The 24,764-nt window shown below is 38.7% G+C and overlaps 1 protein-coding gene across 1 annotated transcript in view; it reads left to right on the forward strand.

Moving 5' to 3' along the window:
* Window positions 1-24,764, forward strand: part of LOC107683937 (midasin-like) — a 51,500-nt gene that overhangs the window by 5,333 nt on the left and 21,403 nt on the right. Inside the window, 50 exon segments of the mRNA XM_016480014.1 lie at window positions 293-407; window positions 490-665; window positions 1,990-2,071; window positions 2,211-2,306; window positions 2,726-2,838; window positions 4,618-4,766; window positions 4,850-4,910; window positions 4,995-5,206; window positions 5,334-5,437; window positions 5,526-5,670; window positions 6,345-6,441; window positions 6,592-6,709; window positions 7,005-7,115; window positions 8,097-8,204; window positions 8,305-8,456; window positions 8,954-9,132; window positions 10,521-10,729; window positions 10,957-11,103; window positions 11,191-11,332; window positions 11,949-12,083; window positions 12,519-12,657; window positions 12,997-13,135; window positions 13,264-13,394; window positions 13,649-13,787; window positions 13,940-14,069; window positions 14,258-14,515; window positions 15,187-15,384; window positions 15,516-15,724; window positions 15,917-16,039; window positions 16,163-16,360; window positions 16,448-16,555; window positions 16,676-16,864; window positions 16,956-17,045; window positions 17,227-17,490; window positions 17,575-17,839; window positions 18,175-18,334; window positions 18,719-18,835; window positions 18,956-19,164; window positions 20,179-20,327; window positions 20,423-20,578; window positions 20,690-20,733; window positions 21,566-21,789; window positions 21,871-21,984; window positions 22,112-22,241; window positions 22,323-22,429; window positions 22,568-22,701; window positions 22,790-22,950; window positions 23,042-23,162; window positions 23,900-24,116; window positions 24,254-24,494. Of these exon segments, the coding sequence (XP_016335500.1) occupies window positions 293-407; window positions 490-665; window positions 1,990-2,071; window positions 2,211-2,306; window positions 2,726-2,838; window positions 4,618-4,766; window positions 4,850-4,910; window positions 4,995-5,206; window positions 5,334-5,437; window positions 5,526-5,670; window positions 6,345-6,441; window positions 6,592-6,709; window positions 7,005-7,115; window positions 8,097-8,204; window positions 8,305-8,456; window positions 8,954-9,132; window positions 10,521-10,729; window positions 10,957-11,103; window positions 11,191-11,332; window positions 11,949-12,083; window positions 12,519-12,657; window positions 12,997-13,135; window positions 13,264-13,394; window positions 13,649-13,787; window positions 13,940-14,069; window positions 14,258-14,515; window positions 15,187-15,384; window positions 15,516-15,724; window positions 15,917-16,039; window positions 16,163-16,360; window positions 16,448-16,555; window positions 16,676-16,864; window positions 16,956-17,045; window positions 17,227-17,490; window positions 17,575-17,839; window positions 18,175-18,334; window positions 18,719-18,835; window positions 18,956-19,164; window positions 20,179-20,327; window positions 20,423-20,578; window positions 20,690-20,733; window positions 21,566-21,789; window positions 21,871-21,984; window positions 22,112-22,241; window positions 22,323-22,429; window positions 22,568-22,701; window positions 22,790-22,950; window positions 23,042-23,162; window positions 23,900-24,116; window positions 24,254-24,494 (7,515 nt within the window).

A 24,764-nucleotide genomic window follows, 5' to 3' on the forward strand; every position in this document is an offset into this window, starting at 1 on the left:
ATTATATATATATATATATATATATATATAATGAATAGTGTGTGTGTGTGATTACAAAGCTGCAATTATTTAATCAAAAATACAGCGAAACACTAATTTTGTGAAATATTATTGCAATTTAAAATTACTGTTTTCTATTTGAATATATTTTTATATAAATATAATTTATTCCTGTGATGCCAAAAGCTGAATTCTCAGCAGCCATTACTCCAGTCTTCAATATGCTGATAAGAAATATTCAAAACTAAATTTGTTACATCAGTTTAATAATGATTAAAATCATTATTTTTAGGACGTTTTACAGTGGAGGAGCCTGGCATAGACCGCAGAGTTCACATGCTGCACTTCTGGACAAATACTGGAGTAAACTGCAGATTGGCAACATGAGCCGAGAGGAACTTAAACAGGTAAGCTGTTCCCCTAACACTGAAATAGATTTTGTGTAGGTCCTGATAACATCTTCATTTCTCATTTTGTTTCTCTGTTCAGGTCCTAATGAAGAGGTACCCTAACCTGGCAGTGGTGGTGGAGCGTCTTTTGGACATCTACTGCCAGCTAACAGGAAACAGACATAAAATCAGCTCTAGTCCACAGGGTCCAAGTGCAGCCCAAAACATATCAGATGAACACATCACATCACTGGAGGGCAGAGGCCTCTCACTGAGGTAACACTTTTAATTAGAATTAGAAGAAAGTATTCAAAATCATCATTGCATAATTATAAAAAAAGCATAATGATACTATATACTGATACAAATAATATGTACTACAGGGTTCCAAACCATTTCGTGCTAATTTGTACCTTCTCTAAATAGTTAAACATCAAGTCAGATTTGTATTTGTGCAGTTTCTTTTAAATGCTTGTGAGCATTTACAAATATCTCTGCATCGAGAAATGACACCATACACTTATCAATAAATGATGAGTGTTATTTAGGACCTCACAATGTAACAAACAGTTCAACTAAAGCAGTGACTCTTACAATAAAACCCTTACTCCAGAGTTGTGATGTATCAGTCTGTGTTCATCCATTGTGTAGTTGGGCCTCAGGCTGTTCATCAGCTTTCCACTGGACTCTGCTGTAGTCAATGACACATCGATCTCTCTGTTCCCACTGTGGAACCCTAGCCAGAAACACAGTATGAGATTTGGGCCAGGGCCAATCATTTATATAACTAGCTGTGTACAATAGATACCACACACTGACGCAGAGTGTCATACCTGTCTTGTAGAGGGTTTTTATTTTTTTCTGTAGGCCTACATATTCAAAGCAACAGTATTTTTTTGTAATCTGTTTTGTTTTCAATTTTTTTTGATACTCGATACTTAGGGTAGCAATGAATATGCCTCCATTTTGAAGCTCTGAAAGTGTGTCAGATATGAGGGTTGTCCTGTCAGAAGTTCAGTGGTGTGGAGACCCTGCTGTTACTAATCAATACACTTCCACTTCCTCGCTCAATCCCCTACATTGTAGAGACCCTGGATGCCGTCTGCCTACGGTCATGCCTCCTTACAGTGTTTTGGCGAATGTGATTTCAAGTGGAAGTAAAAACAAAAACAAAACAATGACTCACCATGGCTACATTTATTCGAAGTAAAACAATAATATTGTAGAATATTATTACTGCACACCATGGTACATTTTTTTTCAAATTTTTTTGATGAATAAAATTTAAAAAAAAGAACAGCATTTATTTGAAATAGAAATCTATTGTACGAATGTAGAGGTCACCTTTGATCAATTAATGCAGATAGGGCTAATGCACCCTTGCTAAATGAAAGTATTCTTTTCTTTAAAAAAAAATCTTGCCACATACTTTTTAATATATATGAATAAATGTATGTGTGTGTATATATATTTTTTAATAATATTTATGGTTATAAATCAGATATATAAATATGAGTATTAAATATACTTTCTTGCGTTCTTTGCATCCATGTTGTCATGGTAAATGCTTGGTAGCAGTTTTTTTTTTCTTTTTTAACAGGGACTTGCTGAAATGGTGTGAGAGAATCTGCTTAAATTTTGACAGCTCTTGTGCTTCCACAGCACAGAATGTGTTTCTAGGGGTGAGTGGCTACCAGCATTAATCTGTCACTTTCATTTTTTGGTTTCACCATTAATAAAATATGTATTTTTAAAATGTTTAGGAAACAAGAAACTGAGAAACCTGTGTTGTTATAAGATAAATGTTTTTTTTACCTTCAGGCTCTGGACTGCTTCACTGCCATGCTCTCCCAATCCGAGAGCAGACTCAAGATGGCAGAGATCATTGGCAGCAAACTCAACATATCCAGAGAGAAGGTAGGACTCTGCACCAACGTGTTATCTCTTCACTGACACAAACTATTACATGGCCATGGAAAACCGCTGTTTTACAATTCCCTGTGAATTTTTACATTTTATTATATATTTATATTTGTGATTTCCAGGCCTGGAAAACTTATGGAAATTAGTCAAATCTTGGAAAGGTCAAGGAAATTTGTGTAGTCAATGTACTTATTCAGGGCAGCACAATACTAGAAAAATTCCATCGCTTAGATATTGTTTGTTGTGAGAGCTTGTGTACAGTAAAACTACAATCAAAAATGACTTGGAAAAGTCATGGAAATTCATTGGTCAAGTGTGCAATATTACAGTAATGGCTGAAAAGCACCCTCTTATATTTCTCCATAATTTATAGAGACAAAGTCTGCTCTAATACTGTCAATGTGACATTTCAGGCCCAGCACTTTTGCCAGATGTACCTGCCTGCAATCAGTGTGACAGAGCTGGAGGTGACGGTGGGCCGTACCATGTTACTCCGCAAGCAGAGTGACGCAGTGCGGCTGAGCATGTGAGATTGCATTATCAGAGTGTAACCTTACCATCTCCATTCATCTGTCTCGCTCTCTCTGACTGGCTTTTCCCCTTTCAATCTACTATGTTACAAATTGTGTAACTGCCAGTCTGGCTGTGCCAACACTGACCCCTGTGTGAAAGGCACCCTGCTGAGAAATTGAGTCAGTTTGGGATTGAGTGGTAACTGCTGTTTAAGACAGGGAATACAACAGCCTTGAAAATAACAGAGGAAAATATAGCAGGATACCTTTATTAGTCGTGATGCATAAAGTGAGCACTGTAAGAGAGCTTACATGTATATTCATGCATTTAGCAGATGCTTTTATACATAGTGACAAAATAGGAGAAAAGGCGTTTCGTCAGAGAGGCAACAGTATTTAGAATATACAATGGCAGGTTTATTAGACATCTAGATTAGGAAGCAAGAGGAAAAATCCAGAGGAAAAAAAAAAAAAAGAAGTAGTTTGGATGAAGTTTGGCAGCACTTTCAGCAGGAGAGGGTGAAGGTTTTGGAGAGTGATTTTGTGCCTCGTTGTGGAGGAACAACAAGGCATTGTTTGTTCAGTGACCTTAGCTGGCAGAAGGGAGTGAACACTTATCGTTCCAGAGGAATCTCAGTGTTGTAGAATTGGTTACAATTTCTTTTAAAATGCAGTCAGTCATAGCCAGTGTTGGTATTGTTAGCTAAAGCTAAAACTATTAAAAATGTTTGGTAACACTTTAGTATAGGGACCAGTTCTCACTCTTAACTAGTTGCTTATTAGTATGTTTATTATTAACATTTTGGCTGTTTATTAGTACTTATAAAGCACATTCTGCATTACCATATTCTACATCCATAATCCTACCCAATAGCTAAACATAACAACTACTTTACTAACTATTAATAAGCAGCAAATTAGGAGTTTATTGAAGCAAAAGTTAATGGTTTGTTTACGTGTGTTCAAATGTTTTTGTTAATTGAATTAAAACTCAAATATGGAGGACCGGGAGTGCCACTTAAAAATAAAATGAAGAATCAATTTATTGATTTAATAATTAAAAATAAAAATGTATATAAATAAATCACTTTTTAAATGGACAAATTAATAGACATATTTAAAGATGTTTATTTAATTCATGTTTTTTAATGTAGTTTAATAAAACAATACATTTAAAAATTTATTTTTAATGTATTAATAAATAGACAAATTTAAAACTGTTTATTTAATGAATGTTTTAAAACATGGATTAATAAATCAATAAAAAGTACATTAATAAATATTTTTAAATGCAAAATTTAAAATCGCTTTTTAAAAATGCATTTGGCAAACACTTTTCTCTCTATTTTCCAATTACTTTTCTTTGTCTTTTTGCCAAATGCTTTTCTTTATATATCTGTCAATAGAGTTAAAAAATGCCATTGGACAATACACACGTGGGAGCAACCAATCAATTTTCGCCTCAATTTGAAGAGCCAACCCAATTTGGTCCTCCATGCTCAAATACATCAATTAAATCAAATAAAAATGCAAGCTTAAAACTTGAATGAAAATGAGAAATGTTGCCTTAGCAACTAACTGAAATAAGTTAAAATAAGTTTAAAAAATAAGTTTAAGTACTAAAATTACAAAAACAAAAATGAATAAAAAAGCACTTAACAAAACTTAATCTAAAATTAAAATGAAAATTATAAAAAATATAAAAATAAAACTGATTCTAAATATGAATAAATACTACAATAGTATATAAACAATATTGAAGCCTCTATAATTGATGTGTATTGGCCCCACAGAGGCAGACAAATATTTGCCGCCACACGGCCATCCTCTGTACTTTTGGAGCAACTCTCAGTGTGTGTCACTAAAGGGGAACCTGTCCTGTTGGTCGGGGAGACGGGCACAGGAAAGACCTCTACTGTGCAGTACCTGGCAGAAATGACAGGTAACACATCTGAACTAAACTAAGCCAGTAGGTTTAACACTGTGCATCATTGTTAACTTCCTGCCCTGTTCTACTGCACACAGGACACAAACTCAGAGTGGTCAACATGAACCAACAGAGTGACACTGCTGACCTATTAGGAGGGTGAGTAGACAAGTGACAAGAAATATGGACAGTACAAATGTGGTGGAAGCTCTCTGCGAACTTGTTTTGCTTTGATGATTAAAGGTATAAACCAGTGGACCAAAAGCTTATCCTGTTGCCCTTCCGGGAAGTATTTGAGGACCTCTTTTCCCAGACATACTCACGGAAACAGAACCTGACCTTCCTGGGCCACGTCCAAACCTGCTTCAGAGGCAAACGCTGGCATGACCTTCTGAAGCTCATGGACCATGTCTGCAAATCAGCACTAACCAAGGAACTACATGATAAACCCAATGGTAATTCTAAAGGTTCAAATCAATTACATCAGTCATAATTTCTGATGTTTCCAACTTCTTTGTGTAAAAAGAGGTTTTGAGATTGTACTACATGTTTTTCATATTTTTCTTTTTGTTTTTCTCATAGCTGCCTTGCTGCAGGAGCAGTGGGAGGCTTTGGCTCTCAAACTCAGTCAGACACAGGAACAGATTCGGGCCTGTGAATCCGCTTTGGTCTTTGCGTTTGTGGAGGTAATTGTCGCTCCTCTCACCTGTTGTCTAAATCTCATCTTTCTCTTGTTATCTCCTGAATGTCGTGGCTGTCTGTGTATCCACACAGGGGACTTTAGCCCAGGCTGTGAAGAAGGGCGAATGGATCCTGCTGGATGAGATTAATCTGGCTGCTGCAGAGATGCTGGAGTGTCTGAGTGGATTGCTGGAGGGCAGCGCTGGGTCACTGGTGCTGCTGGATCGAGGCGATACTGGTGAGTCCCAAACAAAGTGGCTTTCTGACAGTGGTATAGTGGGTAAATATATGCCCTAGTAGTACTTTGCTTTTCCCCAGGCTGCTTCTTTAGGCTGACTGCAGTAATGGTGTTCCTGAAACACTTTGGATAAAATGCATTAGAGAGATGAAACAGCTAGTTGTAAGTCACTGATTGGGAAACAGTCTAGTTTATTGGCTCAAAAACCGGTTGTTAGTCTACTGTTCAAAAGTTTGGGGTCAATATGATTTTTTTTTTAATGTTTTTTAAAGACATTTGAAATATTATTATAACTGTTTTCTATTTTTTCTAATTTCTGTGATGGTAAAGCTGAATTTTCAGCAGCTATTACTTCATTGTCACATGATTCTTCAGAAATCATTCTTATATGACGATTTGGTGCTCAAGAAACATTTATTAATGGTCGTTGCTTAAGATTTTTGTAGAAACCATGATAATTTTTTTCAGGATACTTTGATGAATTGAAAGTTCAAAAGAACAGCATTTATAATTACTGTAACATTGTTGAAGGGTAGTGTTCATTAGAAATTTTCAAGTGTGCTTGATGCTAAATTACTGTCCTTTACCAAAAGTGTTGTAGTTGATTAGTGGTTTATAAATGTTTAATTTAATTCAGAGGTAATTTACTGTTTTCATGATGTCGTTCTGTGTAGAGCCTCTGGTTCGTCACCCAGACTTCCACCTGTTTGCCTGCATGAACCCAGCCACTGATGTAGGCAAGAGGAACCTGCCACTGGGCATTAGAAACAGGTGAGAGGGGCTTGTACTCCTAATAAATATCTAGCATATTTGTTTGAAGATATCATACACTGAAATGTACACATTCTTAAGCATTCAAATCTTTTCTGGGAACACTGTATGTGTTAATATGAAGTTAATGTAATTGTGTTTATGTATCAGATTTACAGAGTTGTATGTGGAGGAGCTGGAGAGTGAGAGTGATTTACGAATCCTCGTCTCTGACTACCTCAAAGGCCTTAACATGACCAGAGGCATCATCCATGGAATCATCAGGTTTGTGCACAGTTCTTTAGTAGGTCTCCATTGCCATCCATATAACAGCAAACTGACTTTCCTCATTAAAACACAGCTTTTTGCATTTTGATATATAGAAGATCATTGGTAGCCAATAGCACAACCATTATAAAACAAATCAGCATTTCTTGATAATATTAAGGAAGTTTCAAATGTTAGGTGTGACATGGCTTGTTTTTACTAAACAAATACGTTTTTTATCCGAAGCATTGTAAAATACACAACATACAGAATTCATCCCTCATGTTCATCTCTTTGGTTAGGTGCTATACTAAAAGACAATTGTGATGTTCCTATATAAGGTTTCTTAAAACATGCGTACTCTGTGCCGAGCTCTGAAGTATGTGGCCTCTGACCCCTGCTACAACATCCAACGCTCCCTCTATGAGGTAATGTATTTGTCCTCCTCATCATTTCTGCCTCAATTGTTAATATCTTGAGAGTCTGACACATAGCGAGTTGTGTATGTTGCAGTAAGTGTCTGTTACATGTTGCCATATTGAAATAAGGTTTTCTGTTCATGTAAAGACACATGAACTTGACTTTCCCTGGGTATGGATGATTCACCCTGTGCCAACAGCAGAAGTGAGCAGCTTAATAAAACAAACTAGCTGTGTTGTTTTGCGGCATCATTATGAATAATGCTGTCTTTACTGCAGAGTGTGACGTTGCTGCACTTGTAATCTAGACAGCTTGATTGATTATAATGAAAGCAATTTAGTTTTGTTACATCACAGCACGCCTCTCTCATACAGTGTAGATTGGATTTCAAAGTCCCACCAGCACTGCGTTTCCCACAGAGTAGTTTGCATTATACAATGATGACTACTCCACCAGTCAATCTGTACACAGTACACTGTATTTTTGAGATTGTTTATTTACTAATATCAGTATCTGTCCACTCCATGTTTCCAGCTTTTGCTGGTCATAAATTTGCTATCGTAGTGGGAGCATAAATCAACACAATAAAATAATTAAAAACAGGTTAGGAGTTATTACATTAGATGGTGGGTTTCTTCAATCATTAACATTGTCAATAAATTTAAATTCACATTTTTTTGAAAGCAAGGTAAAAACAATTTTTTTACATTCATTTTGTTAATTTTGGGCAACCAGGTTGTTTAAAGGACTTTGTTATGCAGTTTATTTCATCATCATCATTAGTTGCTGTTCACCATTGTCCTGCTTCATTTATTATCGTTAATGCAACAAGTTTTAAGCCAATCATATGACAAAGTGCTCTGTATTTGTTTTTGTTGGCCATAAACAGTAGTCATTTAAATAGAGAAGTGTGCTGTGTGTGCATTGTGTAAAGAAAATAAAAACACCAAGTAAAGTATATTTACGTAGAGGTTTAATATCTTCTGCAGGGTTTCTGTCTGAGTTTTCTCACTCAGCTGGATCGCAGCTCTCACCCTGTTGTGCAGAAACTGGTGTGTCAGCACATACTAGGAGGAAATGTGAAGTGTCTAAAACAGGTAATCATTTCGGAGCTACTTCTATCCACGCTAATATTTGTTTAAAGGGATAGACTATAGATGTTCTTAGTGTGAAAATGGTCCTGTGCTCTCTCTTCAGCCAATCCCACAGCCAAAGGACCGCATATGCATGCAGATAGAGGAGTACTGGCTGAGTCGTGGTGACATGGAGCCTACTGTAGACCCCAGTTACATCCTCACACCCTCCGTCAAGCTCAACCTGAAAGACCTGGCACGGGTAGTGTCTGCCGGGTAGGAAAACCCACCCCAGATATGTCCCATGTGACGTTCTGTAGATCAAGTCTCACCGTCGATATATATTACATGTACAGCATCTCTCTGTTCATCTGTGGGAGGGTTCGTAAGGGATTTGATTCACTTTTAGTTCTTTGGGTAGTAATCTTGGTAACGACTGATTTGTTTTTCTGTTTTGGTGCCATTTGTCTGGGACAGTTCAGACCTAGTTATAAATTGATTTCTATATCCATATAGAGCTGACTTTAGGACTTTTTGGGCATCACCCTTTTCACATCAGATTTCATGATCTCCAAATAGACTTTTTCTGTACCTTTCTGGGCCAAATCAGAGAAACCCCACACTTCTATATCTATATTGCTCATAATTCTTTATCCGTGTACAAGTAGTCAACAATATATATATATACTCTATATTCATTACATGCTAGGAATCATTTTCCACCATTTTCTTCTATACATTGTCTTTCCTCTGTGTGTTGTTTTGGTGATTAGCATTCATCCAGTGCTTATTCAGGGGGAAACGTCTGTAGGAAAGACGAGTCTGATAAAATGGCTTTCAGCTGCCACAGGAAACCAGTGTGTGCGGATCAATAACCATGAGCACACGGATATCCAGGAGTACATCGGCTGCTACTCCTCTGATGAGCATGGCAAACTTGTCTTCAAAGAAGGTACATAACCTTTGGAGCACACATTATGATGGAAATGTACAAGAATGTGAATCTGTTATGCTTAAATTGCAAATCCAATGAAAGATTTTTTTTGATGTAAAAATTATGTAAATGCATGCAAATGGTACTAACTGCATGTTATTATAGGCCAGGCTTAAAATGCAACACTCAGGGGGTCCTGAGGGGGTCCACAAAGGGGGCTGAAACAATTAAAGACCCTTGACTTTTGCTAATGATATTAATAAATTCTAAGTATTCACTGCCATGTCAGATGTTAAATGAGATCGTTGTCTGTCTTCATGTAGTTCAAGTTCAAGTTCATTTTATTTGTAGAGCACATATACAACAGCCACCAGGCTGACCAAAGTGCTTTTCAGAAGAGCAACAATTTTACCACATACACAGAGAACAAACCAGACAAAAATTTAAAACCGCACGGTTAAAAATTAACATATCACAGTAGTCAATACACTAAGGAAAACAAATCAGTTTTTAGCAAGGACTTAAAAACAGACAAAGAAGGGGCCATTCTAATCTCTAAAGGTAGGGTATTCCAGAGTCGTGGCCCTGCCACCGCAAATGCACGCTCCCCTCTACGCTTAAGCCTAACGTGAGGGACCACCAACAAGGCCTGGTCACAGGATCGTAGGCTTCTAGACGGAGTATAGAAGTAAAGAAGGTCAGATAGATAGACAGGAGCTTGGTTATGTAGAGATTTATATACAAAGAGGTGAATTCTGAAGTCTATTCTCTTGACAAACCGACAACCAGTGTAGAGGTCTAAGAATTGGAATGATGTGTTCATGTTTACGTCATTTTAAAAGAAGTCTTGGCGCAGCATTTTGGACAAGCTGAAGAAGCGCAATTTGAGATTTAGATATACCGCAATATAAAGAATTGCAGTAGTCTAGATGAGACGAGACGTAACGAACGCATGAACAGCCATTTCTAGAGTTTTAGGAGTGAGAAAGTTTTTAATTAAAACCAGATTGAAAAACCTCATAAATACAATTACTAGTCAGAAATCGTTGAAGTTGATTCGGCACAATTTTCTCCAAAACTTTTGAAATGAAAGGTAAAACAGAAATAGACCGAAAAATGTTTAGGACAGAAGGATCCAGTGAAGGCTTCTTGAGCAGAGGAGTGACCGTAGCGACTTTTTTCCATTTACGTTCTGCCTTTCTGCAGTTTTGTTTTAGGAGACGGGTATCAGAGTTTTGCCACAGTACAGATTTTGGTTTTTGCTTGTGAGGCTTAAGGGGGATGCAGAGAGAGAGTTCTTTAAAATTGTTACTATCTCACCCCCGCGGTATAGTTCAGTGTTCTATTAACCTTATGTTTATGTCATGTTTTCATGTAAACAACATATGTTTTTTTTCCCCCTGAAGGCGTTCTGATCGATGCCATGCGGAAAGGTTATTGGATCATTCTAGATGAACTGAACCTTGCCCCCACTGATGTCCTCGAGGCCCTGAATAGATTGCTGGATGATAACCGGGAGCTCTTCATCGCCGAGACACAGGAAGTGGTCAAAGCCCACCCCAGATTCATGCTCTTTGCCACCCAGAATCCTCCTGGGCTTTACGGGGGCAGAAAGGTCTCTTCAATACATTTTTAAAAATGACCAGTTTGTCAAGCAGCCTTGTTTTCTTGACCTTTTGTAAACTGAAATCTGCAACAGTAATGCGGTAACTAATTGGGAGGTGCTGATGTACTGGTTCTGATGTTACTGCTCAGGAAGAGCTCAAGAATTTGAATGCACTAAATTATTCTATCTAAATATCATTTCAAGGTCTGACCCATGTGTCTTTCATTTTTGTATAGGTTCTGTCCCGAGCGTTTAGGAACCGTTTTGTAGAGCTGCATTTTGATGAGCTGCCCAGTGTAGAGCTTGAGAACATTCTCCATCAGCGCTGCAGTTTGCCCCCATCCTACTGCTCCAAACTTATCAAAGTCATGCAGAACTTGCAGGTGCGCATCTCGTTTTGTTGCATCAGTTTATAAGAATCTATTTTGAGAAGTTGACGATTAGATGATATGGTGATTATTTTTTATCAGTCCTTACGTAGAGGATCCAGTGTGTTTGCTGGGAAACATGGGTACATTACCCTAAGAGACCTGTTCCGCTGGGCTGAACGCTATAGGCTGGAAGAGCAGAATGACACCTCACGTGATTGGCTACAACATTTGGCCGATGACGGTAAAATCAATGACAAACTTTTGACCCCTTTGGAGTAAAAAAATAAATAAAAATATGTCCACTACAGTTCAAAGGTTTGCTGTCTGTAAGATATTTTAAATGTTTATCTTGTGTCTGTTATGGGCACCAAGGCTGCATTTATTTAGTAGTAAAACAGTAATATTGTGAAATAATAATATTATTACAATTAAAAATAACTTTTTTTTAAATGTAATTTATTATGGCAAAGCTGAATTTTCAGCAGCCATTACTCCAGTCTTCAGTGTCACATGATCCTTCAGAAATCAATTTAATATGCTCATTTAGTACTCAAGAAACAGTTCTTCTTGTTATTGATTGTGGTGCTTGTTTTCTGGAAACCGTGATACTTTTTTTAGGATTCAGTTCAAAACACCAGCATTTATCTGAAGTAGGAATCTTTTGTAACAATGTAAAATACTGTACTGCTACTTTTAGTGCCTTTTATTATTTAATTTAAAATGACTTTAATTAGTGCCTCCTTGCTGAATGAAAGGAATTGAATGAATGAATCAGTGATCAATTTTACTGATCCCAAACTTTTGATGTAATATTTGAAAATTTCCAACTGTAATAATCATCATGTTCACTCTTTCAGGCTACATGCTGTTGGCCGGCCGTGTCAGGAAGCCAGAGGAAGCGCTAACCATCCAGAACATTTTGGAGAAGCACTTTAAAAGGACTGTGAACCCAGATGTTCTTTTCTCTGAAGCTCAGGTCACCTCTCAGTTCAGTGAGTTTTTAAGCACAAACACAGTTTGACCACAGAGGCACACCGAATTCTGACATCAGGTCGATGACTTTCAATTACTAATGTTGTTCTCACTGGTTGTTCCATTGCATTATCACATAAACAAATACCAGTAGTACTGCACAGTTTAATGACAGTCCCTTAATAAGGCATCTTAGCAACCCCCACTACCAGCGTGTTCTTATATAATGCAGTTATTGAGTGTGAGTTTATCGATTGTATCTTGTGATGTTTATTTCCATCTATGCAGATAATTTAAGATGGCAAAATAGTTTCCATGAAATGTTAAATTCTTGATTCTGATGCTTACCTAAAGATCAGTTTGATTAGATCACTTTATAACTAATGGCCAGATTGATTGTTTTGGCTGGCTCAGTTTGGTATATTGATGGTCATTGATGGCTTGGCACTTGGCAGGCCCTTTTGTGGACAGCATTGCGGGTGTCCCTGAAGAGTTCGGTCATGTGGTGTGGACCCAGGGCATGAGGAGACTGGCTGTGCTAGTGGGACGAGCACTTCGTTTTGGAGAGTCTGTTCTACTTGTCGGGGACACGGGGTAAGCTGTGATACAGTTCGAAAATCTGACCAGTTCCCTTTAACACGTCATAAAGTTAACAAAATGTAACTTAGCAGATTTTCCAAATATTGTTGTAAATGTCGGGGACAAATACTGACAAGTATTGACATTGTGGGGGCCTTAGAGTAAACAAAAAAAGTTGAGAATTACTGCTCTAATACCACCTGCCATCTAGCAATAACAAATAGAAACACTTTTTTCAATCGAAAATATGTCAGCACAGGAAACAAAATTTGCCTTTAAAACCTTTAGTAGCTTAATTTATTCATCAGATAAAAGAAGCTCAAATGGATTAAAAGTTCCTGCCCTTTACTGCAGCTGTGGTAAAACCACCATCTGCCAGCTGTTTGCTGCATTAGCTGGTCAGAAGTTCTTCTCTGTGAACTGTCACTTGCATATGGAGACGTCTGACTTTCTGGGTGGCCTCCGACCTGTCCGTCACACAGGAACCCAACAGGTAATATTCATATTTCTTAAGATTATTGAGTTTACAAAACTCTCATTTCCAGTCGTAAAATCAGACTGCCACCAGCTTATAGCTTATTCATCAATGCTGCTTTTTGGCATGAATGTATTATGTTTCAGGCTGATGCGGAGGACGGCCGTCTGTTTGAATGGCGTGATGGACCACTGGTGCTGGCGATGAAACAGGACGGTGTGTTTCTAATGGATGAGATCTCGCTGGCAGATGACTCTGTGCTGGAGAGACTCAACAGGTGTGAATTTAAACTCAGTGTTCTCACATTGACAGCTTATTAACAGTGTTTAATTCAGTTTTGCTTGGAAAATTCAAAAACAGATCTGAAACTACTTGTTTGATTTGCTTCTAGGTAAAATGAATTGAAATTGTGCCCCAAATGTGCAACTTCTACATCACATCAGGACAATGCGAATCACTTAATCTTTGTGCATCATTGATATTGGCACATCTGATGTCTAAAGTGATTATGTGACTGTGTGTTCTGTGCAGCGTGTTGGAGACTGAAAAATCATTGGTGCTGGCAGAGAAAGGCAGCGGAGATGATGATGATGTTGAGCTGATCATTGCTGGGAAGAAGTTCCGGCTTGTCGCTACCATGAACCCTGGAGGTGATTTTGGAAAGAAAGAGGTCAGTACATGGAAAATTAGCATGGCTGAGGAACATTATGTTGAGGTTATTAAATATTCTCTGAAGATTAGTATTAATAGTGAAACAAGTGGATTGTGTTTGCATGAATGAAACAAGCAACCAGTGGCACTGATGTGTTTGCATATGTACAGCTTTCTCCAGCACTCAGGAACAGGTTCACAGAGATTTGGTGCCCCCAGAGCAACAGTCGTAATGATCTAATGCAGATCATCCAACACAATCTGAGGCCTGGACTCTCTCTGGACCAGCATGACCACCAAGGTGAGTCACTCTACACAGAGTAATCAATTATAAAAAGCCTTATTTCACACCCTTTGAAGTACTTGAATCTGATTGGCCGATAGCTGGATTCTACAGTCAATAGCTTGTATAATTACCACTAAACTACATACAGTAGATGTTTGTTCTCCTACACTGATCTAGTCTCATCATTGCTCTTCCCATCTCAGGTAAAGACATAGCAGAGCTCATGCTGGACTTCATCGACTGGCTGACCAATCAGGAGTTTGGCCGACGATGTATTCTAAGCGTGCGAGACATTCTGTCGTGGGTGAACTTCATGAACACGGTATGTGAGCGGGACGAGGATGGCTTCATGACCATGGGGGAGCTGGAGGAGAATGAGCCAGAATGGGACCTGAGATTGGACACCGTAACAGCCTTTATTCATGCTGCATGCCTTGTGTATGTGGACGGAATCGGCTCAGGTGGGAGAAAAGCGAGTGCAAACTGCATTTTTTATGTTTTGGTACCCATCTACCCCCGAAAGGAGTAAGATACACTAGCGTTTCTGGGGTCAGTAAGATATTTTTAATGAAGTCTCCTAAGCTCAAAAGGCTGCATTTATTTGATCAAAATACAGTAAAAACAGTCATGTTGTGAAATATTATTCCAATTTTAACTTTTTTATTTAAATATATATTAAAATGCAATTTATTCCTGTTATTGCAAAGCTGAATTTCAACAGCTGTAACTAGTCTTAACATGATCTTTTAGAAATCATTTTGATATGCTGATTGGGTGCTGAAAAAACATTATTCATTTTATCAGTATTGAAAACTATTGTGCTGCTTAATATTTTTGTGGAAACCATGATACTTTTTTCTGTTTTCAGGATTCTTTTATTAATAGGAAGTCAAAAAACAGCATTTTGTGAAATAGAAGCTTTTGTAACATTATAAATGTATTTTGATCAATTTAATGCATGCTTGTTGAATAGAAGTATTAATTTCTTTAAAAAAAGGAAATCCTACTTACCCCAAACCTTTGAACAGTAGTTTGTGTATTTCATTTTACAGTTCTAATATCCCTTAACCATACTACTTAAGAAAATATAAATCCTTCTTAATGGCCTCATTATTTTTTCTTATGGTACCAGGAACCACAGTGTCGGCAGCAGAGAATGCCCTGGTGGCACGGAAATTGAGTATGGAATACCTGGAGAAGAGACTGAGCAGAATTACAGAGCTAGATGAGGAGGTGCAGGATGCGCTCCGAGTCTACGACACTAGTGTCCCCCGAGAGCCCCAGTGGGGTGAAGACTTCTTTGGCATTGACCCCTTCTACATCGCTGCAGGTGAGTAATCTATTAACATGTAAAAGTGCATATATTAAAGCTGGGTGTTGTTAGCAATTATTGTTATCAAATCATTCCTCAGGTAGGACTTTTGGGTTCTGTTTGCTACATATAGTCTGATCCACCCACAGGTCCTGAGAGTGAGGGCAGGAGTCTGTTGGACTACGTTTTGAGTGCGGGCACCACTGCAGTGAATGCTCAGAGGATATTACGGGCACTGAAGCTTCAGAGACCCATACTTCTCGAGGGCTCACCTGGAGTGGGCAAAACCAGCTTGGTTGCTGCCCTTGCCAAGGCCTCTGGGAACCATCTTGTCAGGATCAACCTGTCTGAACAAACTGTATGTCAGTTTTGCTTTAGCATTGCTTTGTAGAATACAATCTAAATGATATTTGATAACTCTATCAATGCAATGACGACCTTTTTTGACAGGTGGAAAAAAGGCATCAATGTTATATAAATCTCCAAGGGATAGTATATTATTTCAAAGAGTGTTTTTAATTCATTGTGCTGTTTTGTCCTCTCTGCACAGGATGTTACGGATCTCTTTGGCACAGACCTGCCAGTGGAAGGTGGGAAAGGAGGAGAGTTTGCATGGCGTGATGGTCCTCTCCTTGCTGGGCTGAAGGCTGGACATTGGATCGTCCTAGATGAGGTAAAGATGAATAGAAATGTGTTTCAGTCTTTCTTTTTATACAGAATTGATAACTCTAAAATATCTCTTTATATTAGTTGAGTAGCTTAATGATTGTTGTTTTTCTTCCTCTTATCTCTACAGCTGAATCTGGCCTCTCAGTCAGTGCTGGAAGGTTTGAACGCTTGCTTTGACCATCGTGCTGAGATCTACATCCCTGAGCTGGGCATGTGCTTCCACGTTCAGCAAGAGAAGACCAAGATTTTTGGCTGCCAAAACCCTTTCACACAGGGAGGAGGACGCAAAGGCCTTCCCAGGTCCTTCCTTAATAGATTCACTCAGGTAAGATTGAATGATTTTCTGTATGTTTTCTCAAAATACACATTTAATTGAGGATATGGATCTGCGTTCTGTATTTTCCTCATTCAGGTTTATGTGGATGCGCTGACCAATGAAGACATGCAGTTCATTGGTGACTCCATCTTTCCTAACATTGACAATGTGGTCATTTCAAAAATGGTGCAGTTTAGTAACCGGGTAAGTGGGCGATGCTTAACTTGTGTTTTCACTGGTGTTTTTCTGTTGCTCTTTTATTTGACATTTGAAGACCTCCCCATGTATCTTGATTTATATTTATATGTATTCTTGTTTCCTAAGCTTGTCCAAGAAGTGACAGTTGAAAGGAAATGGGGCCAGATAGGAGGACCATGGGAGTTTAATCTCCGTGACCTGTTCCGTTGGTGCCAGCTGATGCAGACAGACCAATCACCAGGCTTCTTCAACCCTGGCCAGCATGTTGGACTTGTGTATGCAGACCGCATGAGGACTGAGGCAGACAAGGCTCAGGTAGCAATGCTAATTTAAATACCATTTATCACTCATAACCTGGAGATATGAAGATACAGCCGTTGATCAGTAATACATGTTCTATCCTCAGGTGTTAGCAGTGTTTAGGAAGGTGTTTGGAGAAGACTTTGAACCTTATATGGGCTCCAGACAGTTCCATATCACCCCTTTGAACTTACAGGTTGGTCAGAATTATATTATATTATATTATAAATTATATTATATCATATTCTAATGGTTTTAATCCTTATTTTTTATTTTAATCCTTAATCTGTAACCTATAATAAAATTGATCTAGAATAAAAGTCTTTAAAAACATTGGTGTTTGATAATATTTCTTTCTCTGTTTCACACACATACAGTTGGGTTACTCAGTCCTGCAGCGTAGTGGAGGGGCACCTATTGCTCTGGATCCTCCTTTGTCGATTACCCATCATTCTTTGCGCCCTCTGGAAGCCCTGATGAAGTGTGTGGAGATGGGGTGGATGGTCATACTGGTGGGTCCTACTGTGAGTGGAAAGAGCAGTTTAGTGCATCTGCTTGCGCTGTTAACAGGACACAGACTGAGGGTCATGGCCATGAACAGCGCTATGGACACAACGGAGCTGTTGGGTGGTTTTGAGCAGGTCACTTGGAAATGACAGACAAGTTGAATATTTCACTAACTTGGTGTGGTTATTGTGATTGTGATAACTTGTGATTGTTTTTAGGTGGACATCATACGGCCGTGGCAGCAGGTCTTGGAGAGCATGGACTACGTGGTTGCCATGGTGACCAGACGAGGCCTGATGTCATTGGACGGGGCGGTGCAGGACACTGAGTTTATGTTGAGCACGTGGAGCACTTTCCGCCGCTGGCTGAGAGAGGAGGGTCTGGATACCACAGAGGGCATGGTCACGTTTGAGGCTTTAAACAAACTGGAGGTCATCATTGTTCTGCTGCACAAACTCAACACTAAACTCAAGGTCTTAACAGGTAAGACACTACACTACATCAGACAGTATATGTCTTCTGTATGCTTTTCAACTTAAACATTTGGTTTTCTGAGACATTTGGATTTGAATTTGAGTAAGAATGAGTTGGGAGAATGAGAATGGGTTGAAATTTTCTTTTTTTCTTTTTTGTATTAAATAATAAATATAAAATATTTAATTATTACTAGAAATTAGAAATGTAAAATTATTTTATGAAAATATCAAATAAATGTGAATTAATTAAAATAAGATAAAATAAAATAAATCCTTACTTTGAGCCTTGTAATCCATTTAAAAGAGTTTGAGTGTCATAAAATCTCTGATTGTCTACTGCAGACATGTCAAAGCTGCAGATGGACTTCACTCTACTGAAGGAGCGGTTGGCCCAGATGCAGGATGGCTGGACTCATGGTGGCTTTGAGTGGCTGGATGGGACATTAGTTCAGGCGCTGCAGGCTGGAGACTGGTTGCTCATGGACAATGTCAACTTCTGCAGGTCAGATATTTGTAAACATGTTTTTTTTTTATGCTTAAGATGCTTTTTGGTGTCTCTAAGTAGATTTGTTAGAGATGCACATTTTAATAAAGAATAATGACTTGTAGTCAAGTCTGTGTTTTAATGAATTGGTTGAGTAAATGATTCAGTGACACATTTATAACACAAAAAGTCACTGACTTCTAGCCTATGCACTGAAATAACACTCTTATCAACACTTCTTACTGAAAAATAAAACATGGGTGATTTGGGCATGAAATATTGGTTTTGTGTTTAAATTATTTAAGAATTTTGTTTAGAGTGATACAACTAGCACAGTGTAAATAAAGTATTCCAGGTAGACATGTAATAAAATAACTCTACTATGAACTATTTGTGTTACAGCCCTTCAGTGTTGGATCGACTGAATGCCCTTCTGGAGCCTGGTGGGTCATTAACCATTAATGAACGAGGGATCATTGATGGAACCACACCCACCATCACACCCCACCCTAACTTCAGGTACAAACAAATCCTGAACCAACATCACATCCTGCTGAACAGTTTCAAATCGAATGGGAATGTACAGTTCTGTGAAACTCACTGCCTTTGTTCAATCCTATTTCTCTTTGTGTTTTTCAGGTTGTTCCTCACCATGGATCCCACACATGGGGAAATCTCTCGAGCCATGAGAAACCGTGGTGTTGAGATCTACATCCCTGGCGAGCATGAGGGAGTGTGCTGGGACGCCCTGGATCTAAAGATGGTGTTACACACCCTGGGTGTGACAGGAGACTGCGTGTGTGACCTGCTGATCTCCATTCATTCAGAAATCAAGAACACAATATGGGGTGAGTCTGTGATTGGATCAAAAACTTGTTGTTGTTGCTGTTGTTTTATTTACATTTGGGGTTAAAGCAGTGTTATTTTATTATCATTTGGCGCTTTTCCACTGCGTGGTACGACTCGGCTCGGCACGGCTCAGTATGGTACGGTACGGCTCGACTCGGTTTGCGTTTCCACTGCAGTTCAGTACCGCTTTAGAGTGGGCGGGATTATTCACATGTCGTTATAGTTGCGCCACCTCTATTGCCGTGACTCCTGAAAAACTTTTTCATTCCGCGTCGCCCCATCAAGCTCTTGCTGGATCCGCTCCTCTGTTATCAACGAGAGGAACGTCTGTACTTCCTCAACAGACAACGAAACACTTCTCATCTCATCTCACTTCTCATCTCATCTCCACTTTTTGGTTGTTAAAAAAGGTGCACTTGTTCAAAACAATTGCGTTCGATCCTTCGCTGGCTGTGCTGATTTAAATCTAGTGGTTCTGTTGTGTTTGTGTCGCAAGTTCAGTGACGCAGGTAGTGACGATTCTCTCCGGCCAATCCGTGATCAGCAGAGTTTACACTTCACGTTTTGGTAACGGTACGGTTCACTTGGAACCTCAACCGAGGTGGTACTAAAAAAAGTACCAGGTACTGTACCCAGTGGAAAACCCCCCAAAAGTGAACCGTACCGAGCCGTACCGTGCCGTACCATGCAGTGGAAAAGTGCCAATTGAGATACTATTATAGTTTTTGTTTTAATGTTTTGAATTATTTTTTTTTTATATTTTAAAAATGTTTATAGTTTTTATTAGTTACTTTTTTGTGTCTGTATTTTTTTTATACATTTTTATTTCAGTTTTAGTTTGTTGTTTTAGCATATCAAGTTAAGCAAAATGAAAACGAGAAAAGGTTTTTAATAGTTTATTTCAGTTAACATCATTTATTTCAAATACGCAAACATTTTTATGGTTTTATTTTTAGTTTACTATAGATTTTTAGATATGTTTTAATGGATATGCTCTCTTTAATGTCCTCTAGACTCACCTGCATCATCCATGTCGTCTCTGCTCCATGCTGCGTCTCTGTTGTCTGGTCAGCTCCAGAGAGGTGTTGATTTGCCCAGTGCCCTTTTACAGGCCTGTGGAGAGGCTTATGCTTTCTGTCAACGCACCACTGCTAACCAGCAGGTACATGGATGTTTGTCCATAAACCACGACAAGATAAAATATATGATGCCATAAAATTATGACACATCAAACTTACATCTCACTTTCTGTCTCAGCTGGCTCAGGAAGTCATTGAGAGGCAGTTGGCAGTGCTGGACTCTGAGGACTGGGGCAGTGGGCTTCTGTGTGCGGGCGTGTGGCCGGACCGCATCCCCTCAGCCCTGCTGTGCACTGAGGACTCGTGTTTCTCCAGTGTCCAGAGAGACGGACAGGTCCTCCTGTACTGCCTCAAGCTGTGTGCAGGTGTGTGGCCGGACCGCATCCCCTCAGCCCTGCTGTGCACTGAGGACTCGTGTTTCTCCAGTGTCCAGAGAGACGGACAGGTCCTCCTGTACTGCCTCAACACTCTCAGTCTTTACGGAAAAAGGTCAGAACTGCACTATACAAACAAATCATTTTGTATTTCATTATCAGCCAAGTCATTGGTTGTAAATAAGATTCTAATATTGTTTGTGCTCATGAAAGTTATTCACATTTAAAGTTATTAATTTTTGTTGGTGCCGATATATATATATATATAACGCAACTGCGTTCACAGCGACCCGAGTTTGATTCCCGTCCCGAGGTCCTATGCTGATCCCGCTCCCCTCTCTCCTCAATACTTTCCTGTCATCTCTCCACTGTCCTGTCTAAAATGATAAAGGAATAAAAAGCCATAACAAATAAAAAAGTTATTAATTTTTAATTTCTATTTTACTTCAATTTCCATTTAATATATTTTCTTAATTTTTAAAGCATTTCATAATTAAAGTTTATCTATTATTATTATTTATTTATTTATTTTTTGTTTTAGTTCAGTTTTAGCTTTTAGGATATTTTTTCTAGCTTTAATTTTTTTCTGTTTGTCTGTTTGTTTGTTTTTGTTTGTTTATTTATTTATTTATTTTAGTTATAAATCTGTATTTTGTTTGTTTGTTTGATTATATATTTGATCAATATATAATACACAAGTGAAACTGCAGTTATAACTTAATTATAACAATAAATTAATTGTTTATTTTTATCTTTGTTGTAGTTTTTGAAATATTACAATTTCAGTTATTAGTAATTTAGTTAAATTAGTCTGTTTTGATTTATTATCATTTCAGTTCACAAAAAAACTTTTACATTTTGTAAAAAAAAAAAAAAAAAAAACAGTAGTTATAATAATGTAATAATATATTATTAATAATTATAGTAATAACATTTTACTGATTCAGAAATCGTCCACTGAGCCTGGTTGACCTGCAGAGGGCAATGCAGAGCGGGGCTGTGCTGGATGGGCTGCAGTTTTCTGGAGGTGGAGGACTGGACGGTGGAGCTGAGAATGCACTTCGCCTCCTCCCGACAGCAGTTAACATACTGACAGAAAGAGCTTCTCACAGTGACTGGGTCCTCAGAACCAGCTGGCTCTCCCACCTTACCAAAACGTACAAACATGCAGGTATGCTGTATAGAAAAAAACAACCTTTTTAATGTGTTTAATAAAGCTTGTGTTGTCCTGAGATCATACCTGTGCTTGCAGATGCAGCTCTGATGCAGCTGGAGGCAGGATGCACTGCGCTGAAGGCTGTTTTCAGCAGCAAGCTCATCGGGAAAGGCAAATGTCTGGCAGAGCTCTTGCAACCACACAGCACAGGTACATATACACACTCACACATATATACACTTAAAGACCACTTGAAATAATAATCAGCCTTCATCATATACAAAAATCATATACAGTTGCTGACTTGTGGAGTTCCTAAATTTAGTTTCTTCACCAGATGACTACAGGATTCTGGTAGACATGCGCTGGAACAAGCAGTACTTGGACATTTTGGCCAACACCTGCAACTTTGAGGATGAGGAGAGATACATGGAATTCATGGAAGCACTGAATGCTGTTGCCAACAGGTAAGTCCTTATCATTTTTACTACAAAAATATTCCAGTAAAATGGAAAATGACTAGAAATGAATGTCTTATGTTTTGAAAGAATCACATTGCTGATGGACCGAGAGGAGAGAGCAGCTATTAACAGCAGTACTGGAAACAGCTCGCCTCATAACAGCGCACTTAGGCTGGCCACTGCCTTCTCTAAAGGTACACACACTCACTCCCACAGCCTTGTTAAAAATACACTTTTGATATTAGAAGACAATTTTAAATATATTTATCAACATTCAATGAAAAAGCTTGGGTCGTATGTCACTATTCACATGATAAAATTGGGTTTTATAGGGACGGTTGACATAGGCCACCTGCCTCATCCAGTGTTGGTCCACCTGCGCTCATTCTTCGACCTGTGGGATTCATTCGTACTGCAAGCTGTGCAGTCGGGCCAGCCCTACATCTCTGACCACCTCATGTTTGAGGTCAGAACTTTATTCCACAGAACATATTCATTATAGCCATGCTGCTCTGTTCTGCAGTTGGTTTAAGGTGATGTGTTTGCGTGTCCAGATCCTGCAGCTGCTGCAGTGGAGTGATCGTTTCTGGCATGTGTGTAACTCTCTGTCCGTGGATACTCGGAGTGTGTGTGTGATGTCCCTGCACTGGCAGTGGGTGCACAAAAACCTCATTTTACGGCTGCCTCAGCTTTTGATGGGAGATAGTGACTATGAGTGAGTAATGGCTTTATTATGTGACAGAAATACATCATGTAATGTTCTCTGTAGTGTTTGTTTATATGTATGTTGTGAATGTTCATTTCAGAGGCCAACAGGAACTACACACGATCTCCACGGCCATCCAGAACACACTTTCCAGCCCTGTGGCTGTGGCTTCTGCTCTGAAGGGCATTCAGAAGACATTAGGAAAACCACTGCCATTTAAGGTTAGGCGATATATATCGGACACAAAGAAATTGTACCATTTTGAAATTCCATGGCACGGCAGTGTTTATCTGTGTTGCTCATTGGGTAACACAGGTTCAACTCCAGATAAAACTATCATTCAAAAGTTTGAGGGATTTCCTTTTTAATGTGAAATTCAGCTGTATTTTACTAATTGGGAAACAGTCTAGTTTATTTACTAAAAAGCCTGTTGTACACTACCATTCAAAAGTTTGTCATTGGTATGTTTTTTTTTTTTAATGTTTTTTGAGGAGTCTCTTATGCTTACCAAAGCTCTGTTTATTTGATCGAAAATCTAGTAAAATACAACATTTGTGAAATATAATTACAATTTAAAATATATTTTAAAATATCATTTATTCCTGTGATGGCAAAGCTGAATTTTCAGCAGCCATTAATCCCGTCTTCAGTGTCACATGATCCTTCAGAAGTCATTGTAATATGCTGATGTGGTATGCTAGAAACTTATTATCGGTGTTAAAAACTGTTGTGCAGCTTAATATTTTTGTAGAAACCATGATACATTTTCTCAGAAGATTTTTTTATAGGAAGTATAGGAAATATAAATCTTTTATATCATTATAAATGTATTTACTGTCACTTTTGATCAATTTAATTTGTTCTTGCTGAATAAAAGGTAAAAAAGGTATGTTTTATCAAAATTAAAATAAACTAAGAGATTCTAGCAAAAGTTTCAGATGTCCTTCTTTCTGTGCAGCTGGAGGCAGTGGCTGAATGTGCTGCCCGTCTGCGAGTGCTGTGCAGGGCTTTGGATGTTAGGGACCTGCGACTCGACAACAGCCTCAAATCGCTGTGGAAACAAGAGGTGTCTCGTCTCCGTGGTGTGGCCATGGGAATTGACTCCAAAGAAGCTCTACTGGAAGCTTGGGGTTTGGTGCTTCAGGCCAACCTCCTGCTGGAGCCTCAGAATTCAGGTAAACTAGCCACTTACATTTTGGACAGTAATTCGTAAGAATTGTGGACACGAAGTTGTGTAGTGCTAGACCACACAACCAGCCAAACCCTGACCGCTTAGTTTAATGGCACAGAATATTCTTATTGTTCTATCCAGGGGTTCTGGAGAGGCTTGTGAGCTGTGTGGATCAGCAGCAGGGTCATATGGCTTCCTGCGGCCTGCTGGACTCTCTTTCAGAAGATAATGAGGAAGAAGTTGGAGACGGTGCCGCACCGGGCCGGGAGGTGTTACTGCAGCTTGCACGCAGGGCTCAACTGTGGCCTGCACTGGAGGAGTTGGCAGTCCTTAACCAAATGAAAGTCACCACAGACCTGCTGTACCTGTCAGTCACACCAAGGTATGATTGCGTTTCTCTACCAAATTATTATAAAACAATTCATTGGGCTGGTTAATGACACTGTCAGTATTATTGTTGTTTATAGACTATTATAGTATTTTTACAATATTTTGAATTTGCTTTTATTTTTTAGCTTTTTTCATTTTTATTAGTTTTTTTGTATTTCTATTTAGCTTAAATATATTTCAGTTTTAGTCAGTGGTGTATAAAGTACCTGAAAGCCATACTCAAGTAAAAGTACAGATATCTTACCAGAAAAGGACTTTGGTA

Source organism: Sinocyclocheilus anshuiensis, unplaced genomic scaffold, assembly GCF_001515605.1.
Source record: "Sinocyclocheilus anshuiensis isolate Anshui unplaced genomic scaffold, SAMN03320099.WGS_v1.1 scaffold637, whole genome shotgun sequence".
Taxonomy (NCBI): domain Eukaryota; kingdom Metazoa; phylum Chordata; class Actinopteri; order Cypriniformes; family Cyprinidae; genus Sinocyclocheilus; species Sinocyclocheilus anshuiensis.